This window comes from Erigeron canadensis, chromosome 1 (genome assembly GCF_010389155.1).
Source record: "Erigeron canadensis isolate Cc75 chromosome 1, C_canadensis_v1, whole genome shotgun sequence".
NCBI classification, from domain to species: Eukaryota; Viridiplantae; Streptophyta; class Magnoliopsida; order Asterales; family Asteraceae; genus Erigeron; species Erigeron canadensis.
The window spans coordinates 22551553-22572768 of NC_057761.1; the positions used below are offsets into that span (position 1 = coordinate 22551553).

At 33.4% G+C, this 21216-nt stretch overlaps 1 protein-coding gene across 1 annotated transcript; it reads left to right on the forward strand.

Annotated features, from left to right (window-relative positions):
- The first annotated feature begins 5386 nt into the window (after positions 1-5386).
- LOC122579664 (histone-lysine N-methyltransferase ATXR7) lies at positions 5387-15550 on the forward strand. Its single transcript, XM_043751883.1, has 16 exons — positions 5387-5489; positions 6118-6575; positions 6686-6802; positions 6894-7544; positions 7636-7893; positions 7987-8412; positions 8771-9170; positions 9261-9386; positions 9799-10196; positions 10329-10451; positions 10685-10765; positions 11240-11293; positions 11381-11532; positions 12541-12591; positions 12723-13629; positions 15185-15550. Exons 2-14 carry the CDS (start codon positions 6123-6125, stop codon positions 12560-12562), a joined length of 3261 nt encoding a protein of 1086 aa, XP_043607818.1. The 5' UTR covers positions 5387-5489; positions 6118-6122; the 3' UTR covers positions 12563-12591; positions 12723-13629; positions 15185-15550.
- The last annotated feature ends 5666 nt before the right edge of the window (positions 15551-21216 follow it).

Below are 21216 nucleotides of genomic sequence, written 5' to 3' on the forward strand. Positions count from 1 at the left end.
AGAAATAGTGAGAGATGGAAGGTGTCCCTAGTGTCCACTGCTGACCAGGCTAATGGAAATGGTCTTGAGTCCACTCTCGACATATAGCCTTCCTCTGATGGGATTCATGCCTATTTCATTTCAAGCCTATTTCATAATTATAATCGAATCTTAAGCCCATTCATCTTCTGGGAACTACTCCCGCTAGGTTAGAAGGGAGCATAATATATGAATATATAAATCCTTATACACTCCGGATTTTTCTTTCTTCCGTTCCTCTCGGCCTCTTTCTTCACTTTTATTCACTCTCGACTGGGCCCCACCTTGTCACTCTCATTTCTCTCTCTTCCTAAAGTGAGCTCCCAGCTCTTATTCACTCTCGGCTGGGACCCACACAAGGTAAGGTTAGGTCTCGACATCCTCTAGTATTTCTCAATTTCTACCCTTCTGAGATAGCTCTCGGATTCACTCCCATCCAAGATCACCTCTCGGCTTCTTTTCTTTGAGATAGGTCTCGGTTGGACCTTACCTTCCTATCACCTCTCGTTTATCTTTCTTCCCTTAGTATCTCTCGACATATATATATATATATAGGGGGAAGGGAATATGAGGCTGTTAGGCACCCAAGTTGGGTGAAAAACCCCTCACATACCTTTTTTTTAAAAGGTAAAAATCATGGGGGCCATGTATTTATTTAATATATTATAATATTAGTATGTGAGGGGTTTTTCACCCAAGTTGGGTGCATAACAGCCTCATACTCACTTTTCCCATATATATATATATATATATATATATATATCGATCCACCTCTAGTTGAAGCTCTCGGCATACATAAATATATATAGTTCTTGACTGCGGGTAGCTTTTGATTCCTTCCCTTCATATATAAAATTAGTTTAGGGATTTACTCCCTACCTCATTATGCACGTTTAAGGGCCCAAACGTTAATAAGATGTGATGTGATGTGATATGTTATTAATGTTTAGGTAATGTGAACACCTAAATTATATGTGAGAAATGCTCGAGATATTGATGTGTGAACTGTTAAGCTTAACCCGTGTTTGCCCTTGCCCGGCTAGTGCGTAGATGTGGTTGCTTAGGTGGCTCCTTGCAACATAGTTAACGTGAGATGAGTAATTCCCGGTAGGCCTAACTAGCCACCAATGTCTTTGACATACGGACTACTTCTGGATCGGCTTTGCCTTTCCTTAACGACAAAGATGGATTACCGAAAGATTTCACCATTTAGTCGGGTGTGAGGGTTGTTGTGAGGTCTTATGACTGCCAACACATAAAATTTCACCTAACGTGAGATGTGTGGCATAAGTCACACATAATTTGATGTAAACGTGAGATATGATATGTGATGTAAAAGTGAGATATGATATGTGATGTAAAAGTGAGATGTGATGTGTGATGGGTTTAGGCACAATTAGGATTGAATATCCTATGATGTTTAAGGTAATGTGAAATGATGTTATGCTATGACTTGTGCCTTAATGATTATAATGTATTCTTTCAGATATTGAAATGGACAAATGCTTTATAAACCATGTGTTATCTTACTTAGCTAATTCGTTAGCTAACACTTGTTTCTTGAAATGTGTTCGCTCCTTCAGGTTTAGCAAGCTTGAACTAGATGATGATTAAAGTGCGAGGCTTGGGTAGATTGCATTTGAGGATGGTTATAGTTTACTCATAGTAGCTGCTCATTCTAGACATTTGTTTTATGTTAAGATGTTTATGTCTTGAATTAATATTGTGATTCGTTGTTTAATGTTGGGCAACCGATGGGTTTCTAATTGAACTTATTTTGATGATATTGCTAGTAACATCATTTAATAAATGAACCAAACAGATTTTGTTGGTTTGGACTTTTAAAGTTGTTTCCGCTATCTCTTAACGCCGTTAGGTGAAAGTTTTTAGAAATCCATATTTTTAAATGATGGGTGTTACACCACATGTTTAAATATTATGTTCTACATTTATATGACGAGAACAAGTACCCGCGCGTTGCGGCAGTGAGATGATGGAGTGATAGATCATAGAGTGTGATAGGTCATAGAGTGTGATAGGTCATAGAGTGTGATAGCCAAATTTCTTAGTCGTACGGGCTCCGCCCTTAGATTTAAAAATTCGTCGAAAGTATATATCGAACGACATCTCTAACGAAAGAGCATGAAATTTTAGGAACACCCATATAATTTTTATGATTTATTGATGTACGGCTTTTGAGATAAAAGATTTTAAATGAATTGGAGGAATAAATGATTTCTGCATGAGAGATAAAAAAAATGATTGGTTGAGATTTGAGTAGAGAGAAAGAGTAATTTAGTAATTTTAGGTAAATATAGAATTGATACGAGCATTTAGGGAAAGTAAATGTTGAAACTTAAAATTTAGATATGGCTTTTTGCTTTATAATTACATTTATATGATGTTTAATATGTTAAATATGGTTGCTATTGTATATGTATTGTCGAACCTATGCTAAGGTATTGTTAGGTCGCATGTTTGCTACTCTTCCCTACTCTCAAGGTAGTCAGACCCAGCAGACAGATATATCTGATTATGATGTTCTTGCCGACATGTATGGTATCTAAACACTTTAAGCTTTCCGAATTTTACCTCTTTGTGGCCGGAGGTCTTTATAGAAAAAGTCTCTCTACCTTTGGATGGAGGTAAAATTGTTTACGGCTCACCTCCCCCATACCCCACTTAGAAATTGGGTCATGTTTTTGTAAATAGATAATTAATTTTATTTAGGGATAAGTACCTAGGAATGTAATGAACTATATACAAATATTTATATTGTGTAATGAACTACTCGAATGTTTATTGTATACAATGAACTTTCAAATCCTGGTTATTGGATGTATCTGTCTATATGTGGCTACCATATAAGCTGCTACTTGTAAATTTTTGATTGGTCGGATACACATCCATCTAATAACCAGGATTTCAATAACCAAGAGTAGTTTATTACACAGCATAAACATTTGTGTATAGTTCATTACATTCCCAAGTACTTATCCCTTTTATGTATTAACAGACCTTGAAACCTAGCTAGATTTGCAACTACATTCATTCGCCTCATTTTTCCAGTTTTCCTTTTTCTTTTCTTTTTTTTTTTAATTCACATTCATCGTGATGTAAGAATGTATGTTGCATGGTGGTACCTTGTAAGTTATTATTATTAGTGCATTTTTCATACATATTTTTATTACACTACTTTTGTTTACTGCTATGATTGCGCTGAGATTGTGTCATTTGGTATTGTTTATATTATGCCTGAAGTCTTCAGACGGCATAGGTTATGGACAAAAGATATATTCCATGAGATGGTTATGTCATAAAACAAAAGTAGATATTCATACATTAAAGTCATAAAAGCTTATAATTTTAAACACGGGTTATGATATTATCAATATTAGATATTCATATATTAAATTCATAAAAGCTTATGATTTTGAAGATATACGGTTTCAAGTGCATTACTTTGCCAGATTTATTACAATAATCACAAATTCGTCACTGTCATTATCAGCTGAGACATGCTACAATAATTTCTCTATTATAAAAATTTTGAAAACAACTGTAATCATAATGTGATATTATTTTGAAGGATAATTAAGAATTTAAATATAAACAAACTTGTGATCTTGTACTTGACATTCAAGTATATGTCTTAGATCATAATGTAGGCCCATAATGCAAATAGTTTTATTTTCAATTACATGTCCTATGATAATTAGATAACAATTAAGATTGTCTTCATATTTTTTGATAAAACTTATGACTTTTAATTTGAGTGACAGATGTAACTTTAAACATAAATAAACAGAACTAATATATATAAAAAAAGAAAATTTTGTACCTTTTTTATTGAGAGAGAAATGAATTTTGAATGAAGTTCATATTGATTTGGATTTTGTATTCAAATAACCCTCTGTTGTAAATCGTGCTTTGTTATGTAATTGTCACATGTTCTATAATTCCTATTATGTTTAGGATATTAATGTTGTATATCATCATCTGTTATTATGTTTGGGATAGGTATTTAAAGTTCATATTGTGTTTATATTAAATATTAAATTAATTATTAATCTAATATTGTATTGGGATACCAATGTACGACATTTATATGTATCAATTTATAATATTTTCTTATAAGTTAATCTTTATCTTTAGTCATGTAGTCGACATTGATACCAATGAAACTTTTCTACAAATATTAATGTAGATACTAATGTAATAATATATTTGGATAATGATTATTATGATTTTTTTTATTTATTATTAAATTAAATGATGACATAAGTAGAAGTCAATTTGATGAAATTGAGCGATTTGATTAGTTAATAAGTCATTAGTTCAACTTTCTTATAATATATATTAAGAAATTGAGCGATTTGATTAGTTAATAAGTTATTAGTTCAACCGTCATATAATATATATTGGGATAAGATTAAGATGCTTAGACTCTAAGAGAAAAGATCATTTTTATTTAGATTTAGATGTTCGTTATTTGGTTGTCTAAAAAAGATACCAATCATAATATATGAAAAAACAAAATGAGATATTAAAAAGTAAGGAACGTATGTAAATCAAATAAATGACACTGATTTTGAAATATGGAAAACATACATTATATTTAATGGGAAATGATAAATCTATAACAACTATTAGACATTTATTATTTACAATTAATATACACATTTCACAATACATTTTACAAATAGGTAAAACTTTTATTGTTGTAAATGGCCAATAGTTATATACATTTATCAATCCCCATTAATAGGTGTTATACGTACTCTAAATGATATTTGTTGTATTATTTGTTGACTTGTCATCTTTATATTGAGATTTGTTTAATTTGACCCAAGATATTATAATGTAATACGCAATGTATATTAAGTAATTTAATTTAACGATTACCAGCCATGGCGACAACGAGAACATGAGCGATAACCAGCTTGGTTGATGCCATATGTCGTAAAATTATAGAATATAAGTTTATTATGTAACAATAAATTTATATGTATCAAATGGTTTCATTACACCTTTTATATATATGAAAATCTATATACTAGCACGTCACAAACATATGCCCATATTAAATGAAGTTCATGTTAATATAATTTATAACAACAATAAATACATACGTATTGTTGGTTGTTTGTAACCCGAACCGTTATGAGGGCTATAAGTGGTAGTGGTCTGATTACTAAAAAAGGCCGGTTGGGATATGAGGACGTATTTTAATGTTCAATCTATATAACTATGAGTTTTTAATTTGACGTAACGATATGTTTCTCGGGTAACATCAGAGTACTAATTTTTTTTAAAAAAAATTTATTAATATTATTAAAACGGACCTAAAACCTAGCTAGATTTGCAACTATCATTCATCCGCCTCTTTTTTCCAGTTTTCCTCACATTCAGTCATTCACCATCACAACACAAGTCACATCCATCATCATCGCTCGATCCCTCCCTCTCAGGTTTTTTCCGATTCTAGCGATATCTATACTATATACACTAATAATAATAATAATTATTATTATTATATTATAAATCGTTGGGCCATTTGTTATTTAGAATAGGTTCCTGAATTATTCATTGATTTCATTCATTAACCTCTTTTCAATTCCAATTCTTTCTTTGTATGTGTGTGTGTGTATATATATATATTATCTTTGAGATATATCTATTTATTTTTGGAGCAAAATTAGGGCTACCTTATTATTATCTGTTACTAAACAATCTGGGTTTGATCCTTCTCCATCCAAAATTTGGAAAAGCCCTTGGCTTTGTAGAGGTTAGGGTTTGATCCTTCTCCATCCAAAATGGCCATTTTTTTTGTAATTTCCTAATTAAAGTTATGTACTTTACTTGTCTTACTTATCTTGACCAATACTTACACACAAATGAATGTATATATCTTGTCATATGGCGCCTCAACATTTTGTCATATGCTATATGCTGAATGTTGAGGCGCCATCGGTTGTTATACTTTTGGCGTCGTGCCGTTTATTTTTCTCTTTTACAACATGCGTTAAGTGTTTAAAGTTGTCGCGTTCCTGAAATGTTTTTCTTGAATACTGAATATTAGGATGTTGTGATACTCAGGTGATATGCTGTCTGCAATGGACACAAAGGGCGAGACAAATGGCGTAAACGATGCCACAAACAAAGATCTTGTCGGGTTGGCAGAGGTTGCGTATGTGAGTGGGTGGATGTATGTTAGCGAACAAGGACAGTATTGTGGTCCGTATATTCAGGAGCAACTTTTTGAAGGTCTGTCTAGCAACTTCTTGCCAGAGGACCTTCCTGTTTATCCACTCTTGAATGGAAGCTTGGGAAATCCTGTGCCGTTAAATTACTTTCGGCAATTCCCTGATCATGTTGCCACTGGCTTTGTTTATCTAAATGTTTCCGCGTCTGATGTGAAGGAGAACTCTGATAAAATTTTACACGAGAGCGGTGATGTTAAGAAAGATGAAAATCCTACAGGTGAAGTTTGTACATCAACTCAACGGATGCAGAAATCGGAAGTATTGATCTCAACTTCATCGTTTTTATCACAGGTAAAAATCTGAAGAATCAAACTCAACTTCATCCTAACATATTAGTGTGCGGAACACATTTCTAATTATTTTGATAAATTTCTTTTTTATGTATTGATTTGAGCCTTCAGTCAGGTGAAGAAGGATGCTGGCTTTATGAAGATGATCTGGGAAAGAAACACGGTCCACATACTCTTATGGAGCTTTATTCCTGGCTTCATTATGGATATCTCCAAGGGTCAGTGATGGTAAGTCATGATTTGGTAGATCATAGAGCTTGTTGTTTGTGTATGGGTTGAATATATGTCGTTGTTTAGTTATGATGTTGATGTTGTCCAGGTATATCATTCTGAAAATGTATATAAGCCCTCCAATTTGCGGACTTTAATAGACTCCTGGTTGACTGCCCAAGGTGATTCTATAGGGCAGCTTGATAACAATGAAGACCACCTAATTACGGGTTTTGTGGCTGATGTTTCTGAGGAGGTCTGTGCCCAGTTGCATTCTGGAATTATGAAATCAACAAAAAAGGTTGTGTTAGATGAAATAATAAGCCATGTGATAAGGGAGTCTATGACTGCAAAGAAAGATGACAGCCATCTGAAACTTGAAGATTCTTGTCAGACAATCGAGGACTGCTCACTGGATAACCCAATCTCTCATACAAATCAGGAGTTGGATGAATGTTCTGGGAGCGAAGGAGCGGCATCTCATAGTGTTCACAAGCAGACTGCCCCTTCACCTTCTGTGGAACCTCATGGATACAAGAAATCTGTTGGAAGCTTAGAGAATTTTCATGGTGTATACATTGATGTTTGCAGAAACCTTTTTGACTTCTGCATGCAGGTCATCTGGAATGCTGTCTTATATGACCCAGTAGCAGATCAAGTATCTGTATGGAGGAAGGAAAAACTGTGGTCCAATTACAATGCTGTCACTGAAAAATCCAATGAATTTCATGAGTTGACTGAGAGGAAGCCTGTAGATGATGTAAGTATTGTTTTCTTGATGTTTGTGCACTTCTTCGCCTTTGTATTTTGTATCTTTCAACTTCTGTATCACTTTGCTTTCAAATTTGCAGTTGGAGCAAGAATCTTCATCTTCCAAGAATGATTATCCCCCTGGGTTTGAAGTGGCTGCATCTCCATTGACATTGTGTCATGGAGAAGTTACATCTAAAGATGATTCTTTTAGAGATAATATGGAACAAATAATGGAAAGTGTAGAAAGTGAAATCCATTTATCTGCAAGGAAGTCTTTGCTTCATTATGTTGAAAATCTTGTTGACAAGGAAGTGCGGAAAGTTGTTAAAACTAAAAGGAAAGTTAGAATGAAGGAGGTATAGTCCATCTGTTATTCTGTTATAGATCTTTTCACGTATTTTACCTATTGTGTCGACTGTTTCTATAAACTGTGTGTTCAACCTTTGCAGGTTGCTGTTGACTCTAGACCTCAGCTCAGTCGTGCAACTCGATCTGATGTTTTTAGTTCATCGAACAGCAGGTCATCTCAACAGAATATGTTTCTGCCGAAGATGCCTTCATCTAATTGGTTTGAAAATGCTTTCATTAAAGTATATGCACATGAGGATATCGTTCAGAATAAAAATAACCTTCAATCAATTGTGCCCAAAGAGAATTCTAGATTTGTTGTTCCACAAGCTAGTAAATTTCACCCAACTAGGGCAATGGATTCTATTCCCAAGATTGCGATCTATGTTATCGTGGCAGCGTGCAGACAGAAGTTGCACGATATTGTTGCTAGGGAGTGGTTATCGATATCTCTGAATGATGCCATTGATAAACATAATCAGCCAGTTCATTCTTCTAAGAGGCACAGTAATCTTGATACAATGGTGGTAAATTATTCGATTTAATATTGTGTGGCTTAAGTAATGATGGGTTGATATGGATACTGTTTTTATATCTGATCGGTCAAATGAATTGGAAGACAATGAAAAGTATGTTTTTAGTGCATAAAACATTCCAGATTATTTATTTAAAAGTTGGACTATTAGCTGTTAGTTGAGTAATGCTAAATTTGTAATCATATTTAACACATTAGTTTATACGAAATTCTTAAGTTTTTAAGAAGTTTCGTATTCATTCCAAATCCTTTTTTTGACGCGTGACCTACCCTGCCCCACCTGCCCATTTTATCACTTCATGTATCCCTTCTTCCGCCCCGATCCACTAGTTTCATATCTTTCTTTCCAGGGTAGAGAAACTAAAAGAAGGAAGGAGAAGACTGTAGAGTTCATTGCCGCGTATGATAAGTACAAAGAGCAATCTAGGAATGGTCAAAGCTCTGGCCCCCCTGAACCATCTGCTGGCAAAGGAGACTATACTTATTGCCGAACTAGAAAGTCAAAGAGAAAAAAGTTTGCATCTTTATCAGGGCAACCGAAAACTGGACGATTGGTTCAGAATTCAAGGAGACAGGATGTTTCTGCACTAGAGCATGAGGTAGCTGAAACGTTAATCAAATATGGTGATGAACTTGCACTAAAGTATCGTGCTACTAAACAGTTCCGTGATCCTGATGTTCATGGAGTTCGATTAGCATCCAATAGTGGGACTTGTCAGAAATCTGTGAAGGTTTCTACTGTAAGTGAAGGTACTTTATTGGATTTGGTTCTGGTCATCTGCATTTTAAAAACGCGTGTAATCATATACTAAGATCAGTTTTATTAATTTTTTCACCTAGATAATGACAGACGTGTTGGTGCTATAATATCTCGCAAAGAAAATGATCCCGATTTCCGTCTGAAAACTTATGATCTTAGAAGCCAGGAAGCAACTGCTGTTGACTTATCTAAAAGTGTTTCAAAATGTAACGTGCCACTCTTTTTACTTGTGTAATTTCTCTTTGTTTTTAGATGTGACAAGCTAGACTACTTTACTTATGAAAGGATCATCTGAGGTTATGTCATATCTGTAGCGGGTTGAATGAAATATGATCAATAAGTGAACGGGTTAAATGGGTTAAACAGATCACAAGTTGGCAAAATTTATTTCTTTGAACTTCATAAATCATTCTATCTAAAAGCTAAATTTTTGAATAATATTTGTCTAGCTCTTCTTTGGTATAATTTGACTCTAAGGTTTGAGCAAGAAATGTTCAGATTACCCTGACCCATATTACAACTTATTTCTTTTGGCATGCTATTTGCCACCTCTACATGGTTGTGATCTGCTATGTACGTGTGCACTATATGGTTGTTGATATTTGTTTCTGTTTACAGCAAGCAAAATGGGAAAACTAAAAAGGAAGAGTAATATAGATGATACACCTGAACAATGTTCTGTGAAAGTTCCCAAGCTAACAATTGGTGGTGTTAAAGCTAAGAAGATTCAAAATAGTAAGTCTAAAAAGTCTAAAACCTGCCCTGTATCTAAAGGATGTGCACGTTGCTCTATCAATGGGTGGCAATGGCGTAAATGGTCATTACATGCAAGTCCTGCTGAGAGGGCTCGTGTTCGAGGAACTTGTGTAAGTAATACAAACGATGCTGGTCCCGAGGCCAACACATCTCATCCTTCAAACGTTAAGGGATTATCTGCCAGAACAAATAGGGTAAAGATGCGTAGCCTGCTTGCTGCTGCCGATGGTGCTGACCTTCTCAAGGCTACTCAGTTAAAGGTGATGAAAGTATAAGATTGCTTTATTTAGGATGTTTTATATATGACTTTTGTTCATTTGACCATTATCTTTTCAAGCTATTTTTCGTTTCACAGTTTAACGCCTCCACTAAATGATTTGTTTTTTCTTCAGGCAAGGAAAAAACGTTTACGTTTTCAACAAAGTAAGATACATGACTGGGGTCTTGTTGCTCTCGAGCCAATTGAAGCAGAAGATTTTGTTATTGAATATGTAGGAGAATTAATTCGTCCTCGTGTAAGCTTGCCCTCATATATCCCCTCGTTAATTGTGTTATGTTGCTCCTGGACTCTTATCAGGGGCAACTTCTGTTTTAATGTGAATCTTTTTTTTATTCATGTTTGTGACGCTGTTATGCATGTTTGGTTCTCATGGTTTTGTAACTTATCTTGAGATCACTTCAATCCATGCTGTTCTTTGTACTCCTTTTTGGCTAGGTGTTTGCGTTCTAATAATAGATTTTCTTCCAGATTTCTGATATCCGTGAACAACATTATGAGAAGATGGGAATTGGTAGCAGTTACCTTTTTAGACTGGATGACGGTTACGTGGTAAGATATACTTAGCAACTGATTTGATGAATTGCACTTTCCCAACTAGAATTATGCATTGTAGATTTCCATCTCTTGTTTAGTTCAGTTAAATTTGTTGAATGGTGGAGTCAACATGGCAGTATATGTTGTAAACTTGGGTACTAATAAGTTGTTTCCATGATAGATTTCGATGTACAATGCATGTTCTAGATGGGCAACTTTCAATATACAGTGTTGGTTCTTGTTTTGGATTGTTTCTGCCTTATTTTGGATTTGCAAAATGACATGTTCTTGATTTTTCCGTATTCCTTAATGTTTATTTTCTGTTGTATCACTTTATGTATGATTCTTGGTGTTAGACTTATATTTCTTTAGTATATCTTAAACATCTAGTATCTCGTCTCTTGCAGTTTAAAACTTAAATGTCAAACTTGAGTTTTTGGGTTATTATTTCTCTTTATCTCAGTAAATCTCGCTGTGACCTTTGTATAGGTTGATGCGACAAAGCGTGGTGGGATTGCTAGATTCATTAACCATTCATGTGAGGTACTTGATTAAAATTAAGTCTACATATGAGGTGAAGCTAATTACTAGAATTGCACATAATGAACAATTAATTAATACATCTTGCAGCCTAATTGTTATACCAAGGTTATAAGTTTGGACGGTCAGAAAAAGATATTCATTTATGCAAAGCGGCATATAGTCTCAGGAGAAGAAATTACTTACAATTACAAGTTCCCGTTGGAAGAAAAAAAGATCCCCTGCAACTGTGGCTCTAGGAGGTAAATCTTCAAAATTGATTTATGTTCATTGTGATTTGCTAAGTTGTTTATTCGCTTTTCTGTTCTATTATTGGCTTTGAAGTGTGTCATCAAATATGTGTGCATCTTAGTAAGGGAAGTTATTCATCTATCTTTGAAAGTCTTTTTTAATCTACTGGTTATATATAGCATAATTATTTTTATAATATGGTCCGGGTATTTTTTTTATATATATTGTCATTGGTAAAACAGGGTCTGGATGAACTGGACCAACCTTACGTCTTTCTGTTATTTGAAAAGTAGCTGATATGTCAAATATGAATGCATAAGTTATAAAGCTGATTAAGTATTTTTCCCCCAATAAAGTGATTTAGGAGGTTTTTTTGCATTGCAAATATGATTACAGATTAGTTGGATGTCAAATATGATGCAGAAGTTGTAATGCTGATTAAGTTTGACTCTTTTATAGCTACTATTGTATTTATCATTTTTATTCTACCTGTTTGACCCATTAGGCTAAAAACGTAATCCAAGTTAACTCACTCATAAGTAAGTGGGACCAAAAGTGCCACTTTGCATTGTTTTTTTAAACATGTCTTGTGTCTTTATCTGAATAAGATGTACAGTAAATCTGTGATTAGCCAGTCTACCCAACTCTTGAGCTTATAATGTTCGTGAGTTTCTAGCCAATTAGTCGTGTTTATAAATATTATGGTTTATTTCTAGCATTAGGAATTGATAAATAGGCCTTGATTGCCTGATTGGTACCATTGTTTATAAGGAGATTAGTAAAAAGGAATCAAGGACTCAAATTTCAAAGCCATGAACTCTTCTCTCTAGATCTTGCTCACACAACGGTCTTTGTGGTTGCTATATTATTGTTTGTAGCATTAGTTTGTGAATTGTGATGCTTCCAACTTCCCATGTTGATTGAATTTAGCAGTTGATATGATATTTGTTTCTGAAATGTGAACCCAATGTTAATCATTTTTAGTTGTGGTCTTAGAACATAGTTTTTGTTTATTTTAGATGTCGCGGATCGATGAATTGAGAAGTTACAAGGGCTCCATATCATGGAATGTAAGTTTTGTTTAGTGGATTATATGATTTTTTTTCTTCAATACAAAATGTTGAATCAAAATAGAAATTTTAAGAAGGTATTTATGATGTGCCTTTGTGATGGTATTTTGTTTGTTTTGAACATTCTACAGTGTTTTTGCAGGACTAGTTTTGTTATGTTTTATTTGTTGGAAAGCATGTTGAACGGACATATTTTGTTGGTAATGCTGCTAGGCTACTGTAGCGGTTGCTTGCTAAAATCCCCCAAATGACCATTTTAGCACCATACTGTCTCAGAAAATGTTGAATCTTTTGAAGATGGACAACCGATTCATGTGCATACTTGTAGCTTGTCTCAGTTGCAGATGAGTTTCTTCCCTTAATTTTGTAAATCAGTCATTCATTGGTTAATTTTGTGGTCATATTTCTTTAAAGCCCTTGTACAGACATGCCCCAGTTTTTGACTCTAACTATTAATATAAAATTTATTCCTTTTGATGATAACACTTCTTCTTTATCATATTTTATTTGGTATCACTTGCCATTGGGAGTGGATAGCTTTTGAGATGTTCCTGTTGCGTGTTTAACATATATGATAATAGCTTCAGTTTTGCACCCTATGAGAACAAGGCAATAAATATCTATTGGCAAACTAAATATTCTCATACTAAAAATTTAGCATTATATTTATGATATGGAGAATGTATTTGGAAATCAACCCCCTGGATAATAAACTCATTTTTGGTATAGTTTTCTATAAGTAGACGCTTGTTTTTGATAAACTAAAAAACTTGATTTCAAGTGAATGTTAATCAATCTATCTTATAGTATGAAAACCCAGATAGGTATTTGGACTATATGTCCATATATATATATATATATATATTTTATCTTATATCCAAGCGTGAGCAGATTGTACTTTGCATGTGATGTTGTATAATGTGATCATAATTGGTAGTTTCTTTCTTTTCCTTTCTTAAATTGGTTTAGGCACAGGAATTTATCAAGGGGTAAAATTGGTTTCAACATCTGGCTAAAGTGGTGTTTTACAATCTTCTGGTATGATTCCTTGCTTCTCTTGCAAATTTTGTTCTTAGTGAAAACGTTTCATTTTTGCCCGGAGTTTTAAAGATCCTAAATTGCAGTGGAATTAAAACCAAACTATCAATGCCGGGAGATCGAACATAGGCATAAAATCAATCAAGTGTTGATAACCCAATTGTCTTTTTTGGCTAATTCCGCTAGTATGAACAATACAATTAATCTAAATTGGCGCAATGAACTATGTATTGTTTTTTCGTAGGGCAAAGAAACTCACACATCATGTTAGTAGCAAGCATTATAAGGGTAGGGGTATTTTGGGTTCAGTTAATCTTGAAGTTTGAAGGAAACTTTGAGCATAATCTTCCATGAGGTTTGACCACGTTGATGAATTTAAATCATAAACTTGTGATCAACAAGTGGCCTGGGGTTAGCAACTATCTTCCAAACATGAATATTAATCCACATGATCATTTATGTTCATAAGTAAACTAATTAACCAAATGAAGTCAAATATAGTAAAAATGACTAGAAAGAGGAGAATGAAAATTTATTTAACTAGAGAACGCTTTAGAAGTATAGTTTATAAACATGAGTGTTCATGTTAGTTTTAAATAGAAAGATAGTTTATAAACATGAGAGCTCATGTTAGTTTTAAATAGAAAGTGCTAGTTTTTTTTCGTATTACAATAAATATATCAAATCCCATCAAAGGGCGGGGTAAGGGTGAGTGAGATGTAGACTATCATTTCTCTACCCAAGGGTGGAGAGACCACTCACTAACTGACCTCCGGCGAATGTGTTGGATTTGTATCCATGACGCTTGGACTATATTAAATTGTTTAGTTTTGGTAACTAAATAATCAATTAGTGAACCTAAACCGATCCATCAAAATATCAAATGCATATTTGTCAAGTTATAAATCAACAACCGACTTTTACCCTCTTCATTTTGGTGGTTTTTTTAGTGGCCCTGATTCAATGGTTACAAAAAAAAAATTGGATATCAATGATTAATGTGATTCAAATTTTGCTATTAATCAAACAAAACAAAAAAAAAAAAATAACAGTTTGCCTATCATGAATCTGTTCGACAATTCCAAAACAAAACAAATACAAAACCAATATGCGCATGGTTTCAAATCCTGTTGCCACATGCAAATGTGGTGAGGGGGTCTTAGCAATGCTATACCCGTGTACACATAAAAATAAAATAACAGTTTGCCTATCATGAATCTGTTTGACAATTCCAAAACAAAACAAATACGAAACCAATATGCGCATGGGTTCAAATCCTGCTGCCGTGGTGAGGGGGTCTTAGCAATGCTATACCCGTCTACACATTGGAGAGCAAATCCTTTAGGGCATTGTCAGGATTCGAACCCGGTGTGTGCGCATCAAAGTTGAAGGTGTTAGCCATTTATCCGCTTTGTGAAAAAAAGATGCATAGCATAATAGAAGCAAAACAAATAATATAATGGGAACAATAAGTGATGTTTCGTTTGATGTGCTGGTCTCTTGAATGCCAATTATGTACTAAACTAATTATCATGTGTTTGTATGTTTTTGACAGAGTGATTCTCCAAGCAATGTTACACGAGTCCCAAAATTATGTTGCATCCGACCTTAGCTCAAATGGCAGAGTAGAAGGATTTTGACTAGTCAGAGTGTTATCTTGCCTCTGACTTCTCGTAATCCTTTTGGCTGTCGGTTCGAATCCGACAGGTCGGTTTATATATGTTCACTTAGCTTTCTTTTTCACGGCCATGCTTATTGTTCCACATTATACTCCCACACTAGTTAAAAACTTCACAATCATTTAGGTTGTTCAACTCTTACTATGACCACATCTATTGGCTAGTAGTTTTGTTTGCTTGTATTAGGGGACATTGTGCATGGACTAAAGATGTTTTAAAAAAGCAATTACTAATTTACTATAGACATTCTTCAGTTGACCTATAAATCATGGATATCTGTCCCACGACATTTAAACCCACTATTTACAAGTCTGTTTGTTGTCTTTACGAGATCCTCTCTATATAAACACAATATATACTATTGTGTCGAAGCGCTTTATTACCTAGTACCTTAAAAGAGCAATTTCAAGGATGACCTTGTAGGGTTTCATTCACAATCATTGAAAGGTTTCCATGGCATTCGATATACAATTGCCAATTTGCCATCACTTGAAATGATCACTACCCTCGCTCAACCCTTGCAAAGCCAAACAATCTTGATGACGACGATGTTTGAAATTTGATGCATATATGTATCTTTACATGGAACTAGAGAGGTCACATATGTCAGTGAAAGAATTATAAACTAGTGTTGGTGGCTTGGAAGTTTCAACGCGCTTTGAAGTTGCGTTATATTGATGTATTGTAAATATTGTACTTGATACTTTGGCAAAAAAAAAATTTTTTTATAAATTATTCGAAATATGTGAAAGAAATCACCTTGTCTTTGTTTGAATTTAGCAGACGGTTCTATTTTACACAAGTGTAGTTCACTTTGTAAGAATTTGAATTAGCAAATGACATAGTAAAAGCTCTTACTAGGAATAACTGGTGTTGTGATTTACAAAGGAAGTGTATATATCTTCCAAGAATATGTAATTTACGATTATAATATAAACTGTTACTATCTATCAAGTGTTGCGATTTATGTGATTATGTCGTGTCATTGTTGATGTGTTAGTATCATTATCACCCAACCTGACACTAGCCAATAGATGTGGTCCTTTATGAGTACTTGAAAATCTATACAACGTACCTTAAAGGTTTTGTTGGCAAAATTTGTATTGCCGCCATTTTTGTTATATTACTTATTACACCCAAACTAACAGTGATTGTTTTCATTATTAAACAATCACTACTTAGAGAGACCTAAAGCATGTGCAAACCCGATTCGCAATTTGGACATAATTTTGAATAGGGTGCGGCTAGGGCAAAAACGTTCGTGTAGGTTTTTTTTTTTTTTCATTTTTTTTTAAAGATATTGATACCACAGAGCTTATTTCTAATCTTCTAAACACCAAACTAATCTGCACGATTCCCTATGTTAAGGGTAAAACCCCAGATCTCTCGTTGCCATAAGTTTCTACCAGTGGGTTTAACACTTAGACACCTCTTATCTAAAGAGAAGTGGGACGAACCTTTACCAAATGAACGAACTCATAATGACATGTCGTGTTAGATAGTTAAGTGTGACTACTATATCCTTTGTATCCATAACATACTTTATGGATTAAAAGTTAGCAAATATCTAAGTCAAACATGTACATGTGGTTTATATATTTATAATCGGGTTTTTTAATATGGGGATATGACTAAATCATAATTAAAAATCCACATAGTACTCACTATAAACTAAAGTCAGTGGATAAATAATTGTTCGTTTAATCACAAACATTATGCCAAGGCTTGATTAGCCAAAAGGAAAAAAAAAACGAGAATTAAGAACAACACAAAAACCACTTAGTAAATAAAATGACAATCACTAACAGAAGCCTGTTTTATTTGAACTTCGTCTCTTGCCAACCATTTCATTATTCTGGGCCATATCGTGCTGAAAATGAGCAATTAGCCATTGTTAGAAATTAAGCGAAAATGAATATACGTATAAATGTTAAATTATAAATGAGCAATTAGCTTTCTTTTTTGGCATCCCGTCATATAATGGCTTTTTCCTCCACAATAACTACAAGTTTTCCGTTTCTTTGGGTTCGTTACCAATTCGATGCTCGACTTTAATCTTTAAGAAACCTTTGGGCGCCCTTTGGTTTTGGTAGAACATATGGGACCAGAAACATTAGTTTGCTCTAAAATGTTTCCCTAGTAGTCCGGAAGGACGTAGTAGCAGAACCAATGATATTCAGCTCACCTCTAGCATTCTTCATTCTATTTTGCTCTTCCAAAAGACCATTAGTTAACATTCTAAAAGTTTCAAAAGTTTTTGAATTTAAGTGACCCTCAAGTACATTGTTAATTTTTGATCTTATAGACCATATAGTTAATTTTTGATCTTATAGACCATATAGTTAACAAACTAAAGAAAGTAGTATCATTGTCGGTAGATCTTCATGGGACTTTTACAATTGCAAACAGTATATGTTGCTTTCATTGTCCATTTTGGTATAGCTTCCCTTTCATGATGTACAAAATATGTTTGCACAATATTCCGTAAGTTTTAATTTTGCACATGAACAAGTAGCAAAAAAAGTTGAAGTTACTTGATATTCAATGATATTCCAAATTTTTTATTTTTTGTTTTCTTTTAAATGTCCAACACGATATTTTACCAAATATGAATCTTTGCTTAATTTTTCATGTCCGCAATCAGAACTATCCTTCCATTATTTCTTGAATATATCGCAAATATTTCGTATAACAGTCAGCCGCCATTGCTTCAATTGGATGATCAATATCTAATGTCGGTTTTGAGTTTAAAGTTTGTAGATCATCGTCTTCTTCTGTACCTTTTTGTAAACTTTGGTTTGTGAGATTAAATATTTAACTTTTTTTTTAAATAAATAAAAGTGAAATTTTATTACTTTAATAAAAGAATTAAATGTGTTGTCCAGATTGGTCCTTATGGTCCTTATTTTATTTTCAAAGTTCTCAAAATAATTCACCCTTATATATACATATATTTTTTTGATATTAAAATAATAAAGTTTATCTTTTTTAAACAATGTATTAAGCAATATTTTATTAATTAGTTCATATCATCCATATATTATATATTAATAATAATTACTTTATTTGTAGATTATATAATTTTTGAAGGAATGTAATGATTAACGAGAAGAAAAAAAAGGTAGGCCTTAGAAATTATGAGTGTCTGGATTCGTCACCGTCTAACATCTATTTTCTTTAGAAGAAAAAGTTAATACACATATGATGGGGAGGGTGTTGCTATTGAGTTGATACTTTAGTGGTTAGAAAGTTCTTCGCTTTGTAATTTTTTCTTAGAGAGTTAAAGGTTCGAATCCTATCACTTGCAAATTTGGTGAAGGGGCCTCAGCAACACTATACCTATCTACACACGAAAAAGCAAACCTTTTACGGTGTTGTGATTTGAACCCGACAAGGGCGTACCAAAATTGATGATATTAGCTATTTATCCATTTTACCTAGAAAAAAGATGGGTAAGGGGTTTGTTTTAATAATGATGAAAAAAAAGTTAAATTCTAATACTTTATGTCAATACATTTCATTAGGCCATCTCAATTCACATCCCAACCTAACATTACTATTCATTAAAAAACTATTTTGGATATGTTTGGGAAAAGTAGTTGTAGCTGGTAACTGTAACTTGTAGTTGTAGCTTTTAGTTGGAGCTGTAAGCTGTAGCTTTTATTTTTTTTCTAACAGTATTTGGTATGGTAGTTGTATCTGCAACTTCAAGAGGTATTTGTGTCTCTTTTATAGATTAAAAGATTCATCAAAAAGCTAAAGCTCCTGAAACGCTACTTCAAGTAGCGTTTCATTTTGGAGTTTTTTTTCCAAATAAAAGCTAAAGTTAGTTGTATCCAAACAAAGCTTTTAACATTTTATGAGCTTTTAGTTTAAAATAAAAAGCTAAAGCTCCTGAAAATCTCATGAAAAGCTTATGCCAAACATACCCAAATTCCCTCTCTTATATAACCAACCTAACTAAACTCAATTTCTACACACCCATTAACAACCCAACCAAACTATTTATTTAAATACATTATAATGTTTTATAATTAAATTTTTATTTCAAGTATTTTTTTAATACAAGAAATAGTTTTTATATAACAAAAAATTAATTTATTTTTATCATACGATACTTTTACTCGTGCCCAAAGCGATGCTTTTCGTTGATCCACTAGTTAATTAGAAAACAAATCTGTGCATCCTAAAATCTTCACTAATAGAACCGGACCAGATGTGTCCAAAATGATCGAACATGGCCCGAAAAATCGGACTCTTATATTTCATAATATGTATACACCATATATATTGAGAAAAATAGTATCTGACTATGCTTAGGTATAGATACTCAATGCTAATTTTTTAATATTTATTTTATAATATGAATAAATAATTGAGACCTATGTTGATTAAAATAAATGTGAGGGTTATATTTTGAAGCTTAGGTAAATCATATATATATATATGAAAATGATTGATAGACTTAAAATATGGACCCCTAATAACTTGACATATGTATCATGAGCTATGTCAGAAACATGTTTTAAGTTGAATCACTTTTTATAACTGTATTCATTCTCTAATACTCATTTAGTTATTTGAAAATACTTGATTGGCTATTTCTAAAGCTTCGGTTGCTCTTTTTTGAGCTTGGGTCAATAAAAGCATCTTATAGCTCAAGCTCAATCACAAATAAACTAATTTATGGTCGGTCAAGTTATGTTAATTTAGGACTTAAAAGCTTACAAAACTTACTTGTACTGGACTTGTTTGACTTATTAGCTCATGTTCAAGTTCAAAATTGAAATGACATGCTAATCATAGTCACAAAAATCTGAGTTCACGAGAAAAAGGAGACGGATATTATAGCTTAAATAAGACACATGTCGTTTAAGATGTCTTGTGTCACACTAAGGATGTTGTAAAGAACAAAGGTATGCTCGCTTGCTGTCTTATTCTCTGTCGCGAACTGGGATCCCCCTATAGTTATAGCAGTACTGGGGAATTCCTCTATCAATTCTGTTTTAGTTTATTGGTAGATATTGAATTTTTGGCGAGATATATGTTTTCTAAGGTGTACACTCCTTAAGAGTGTCACATAAGAATAATAGACGTGAACTCAAGTATGAACTTCGTTACTGTAGAATTCAACCCCTCGGGGTACTTTTTTAAAGGTGATTGCTTGTAATATTTAGAATTTACAATTGTAATAATGAATTGATTATATATTTACTTTAAAAAAATTTATACCTGTGTTTTTTATACAGAGTTTTACTGTGCTAGAGACAGCCAGCATTCGGATCCCCTCTTGTTCGAAATTAGGTAAATGTTTTGTTTGTCTGTGGGTTTGGGTCTTGGTTTTGGCCTGGCTCGGATTTTAACATGCTTAAATTTGTTGCAGATTTGAATGAAGACTATTTCAACCACCATTGTTCAATCCTAGCTCTCTTTCTGGTAAAATTTTCCGACTGTAGGGGAACGGTTTAGGATGTTATTTTTTGTTTCACATAATCAGTTTTAGGTTGGTACTTGAAACTTTATGTTGCTATTGTCTATAGGGGGACTGTTTAGGATGTTATTTTAAACATAGGCAAGATTTTAGGCAACAAACTAAGAAAAAAGAAAAAAAAATAAACCACAAACTCTAATATTATAATCAATAGATAATACCAACTTAGCAATTCAAGTTGGCATTAAATAAGCTCAGCAAAACGACGCCAGAAATGTTGTGGGCTTGGATACTGGGCTGTTGCTTGGGTCAAGCCCGACAACGTCATTTTCAAGCTTAGCTTGTTAAAGTATGATAGTAGTAGTGATTTTTGTGCAAGCTCAAGCTAGAGTATTTGGTTAACTTGTTACATCCTTGTCTGTATGCAGTTTATTACATAGTTATTCAATTGTACAGTCCCAGTTTTATATCTTTTTC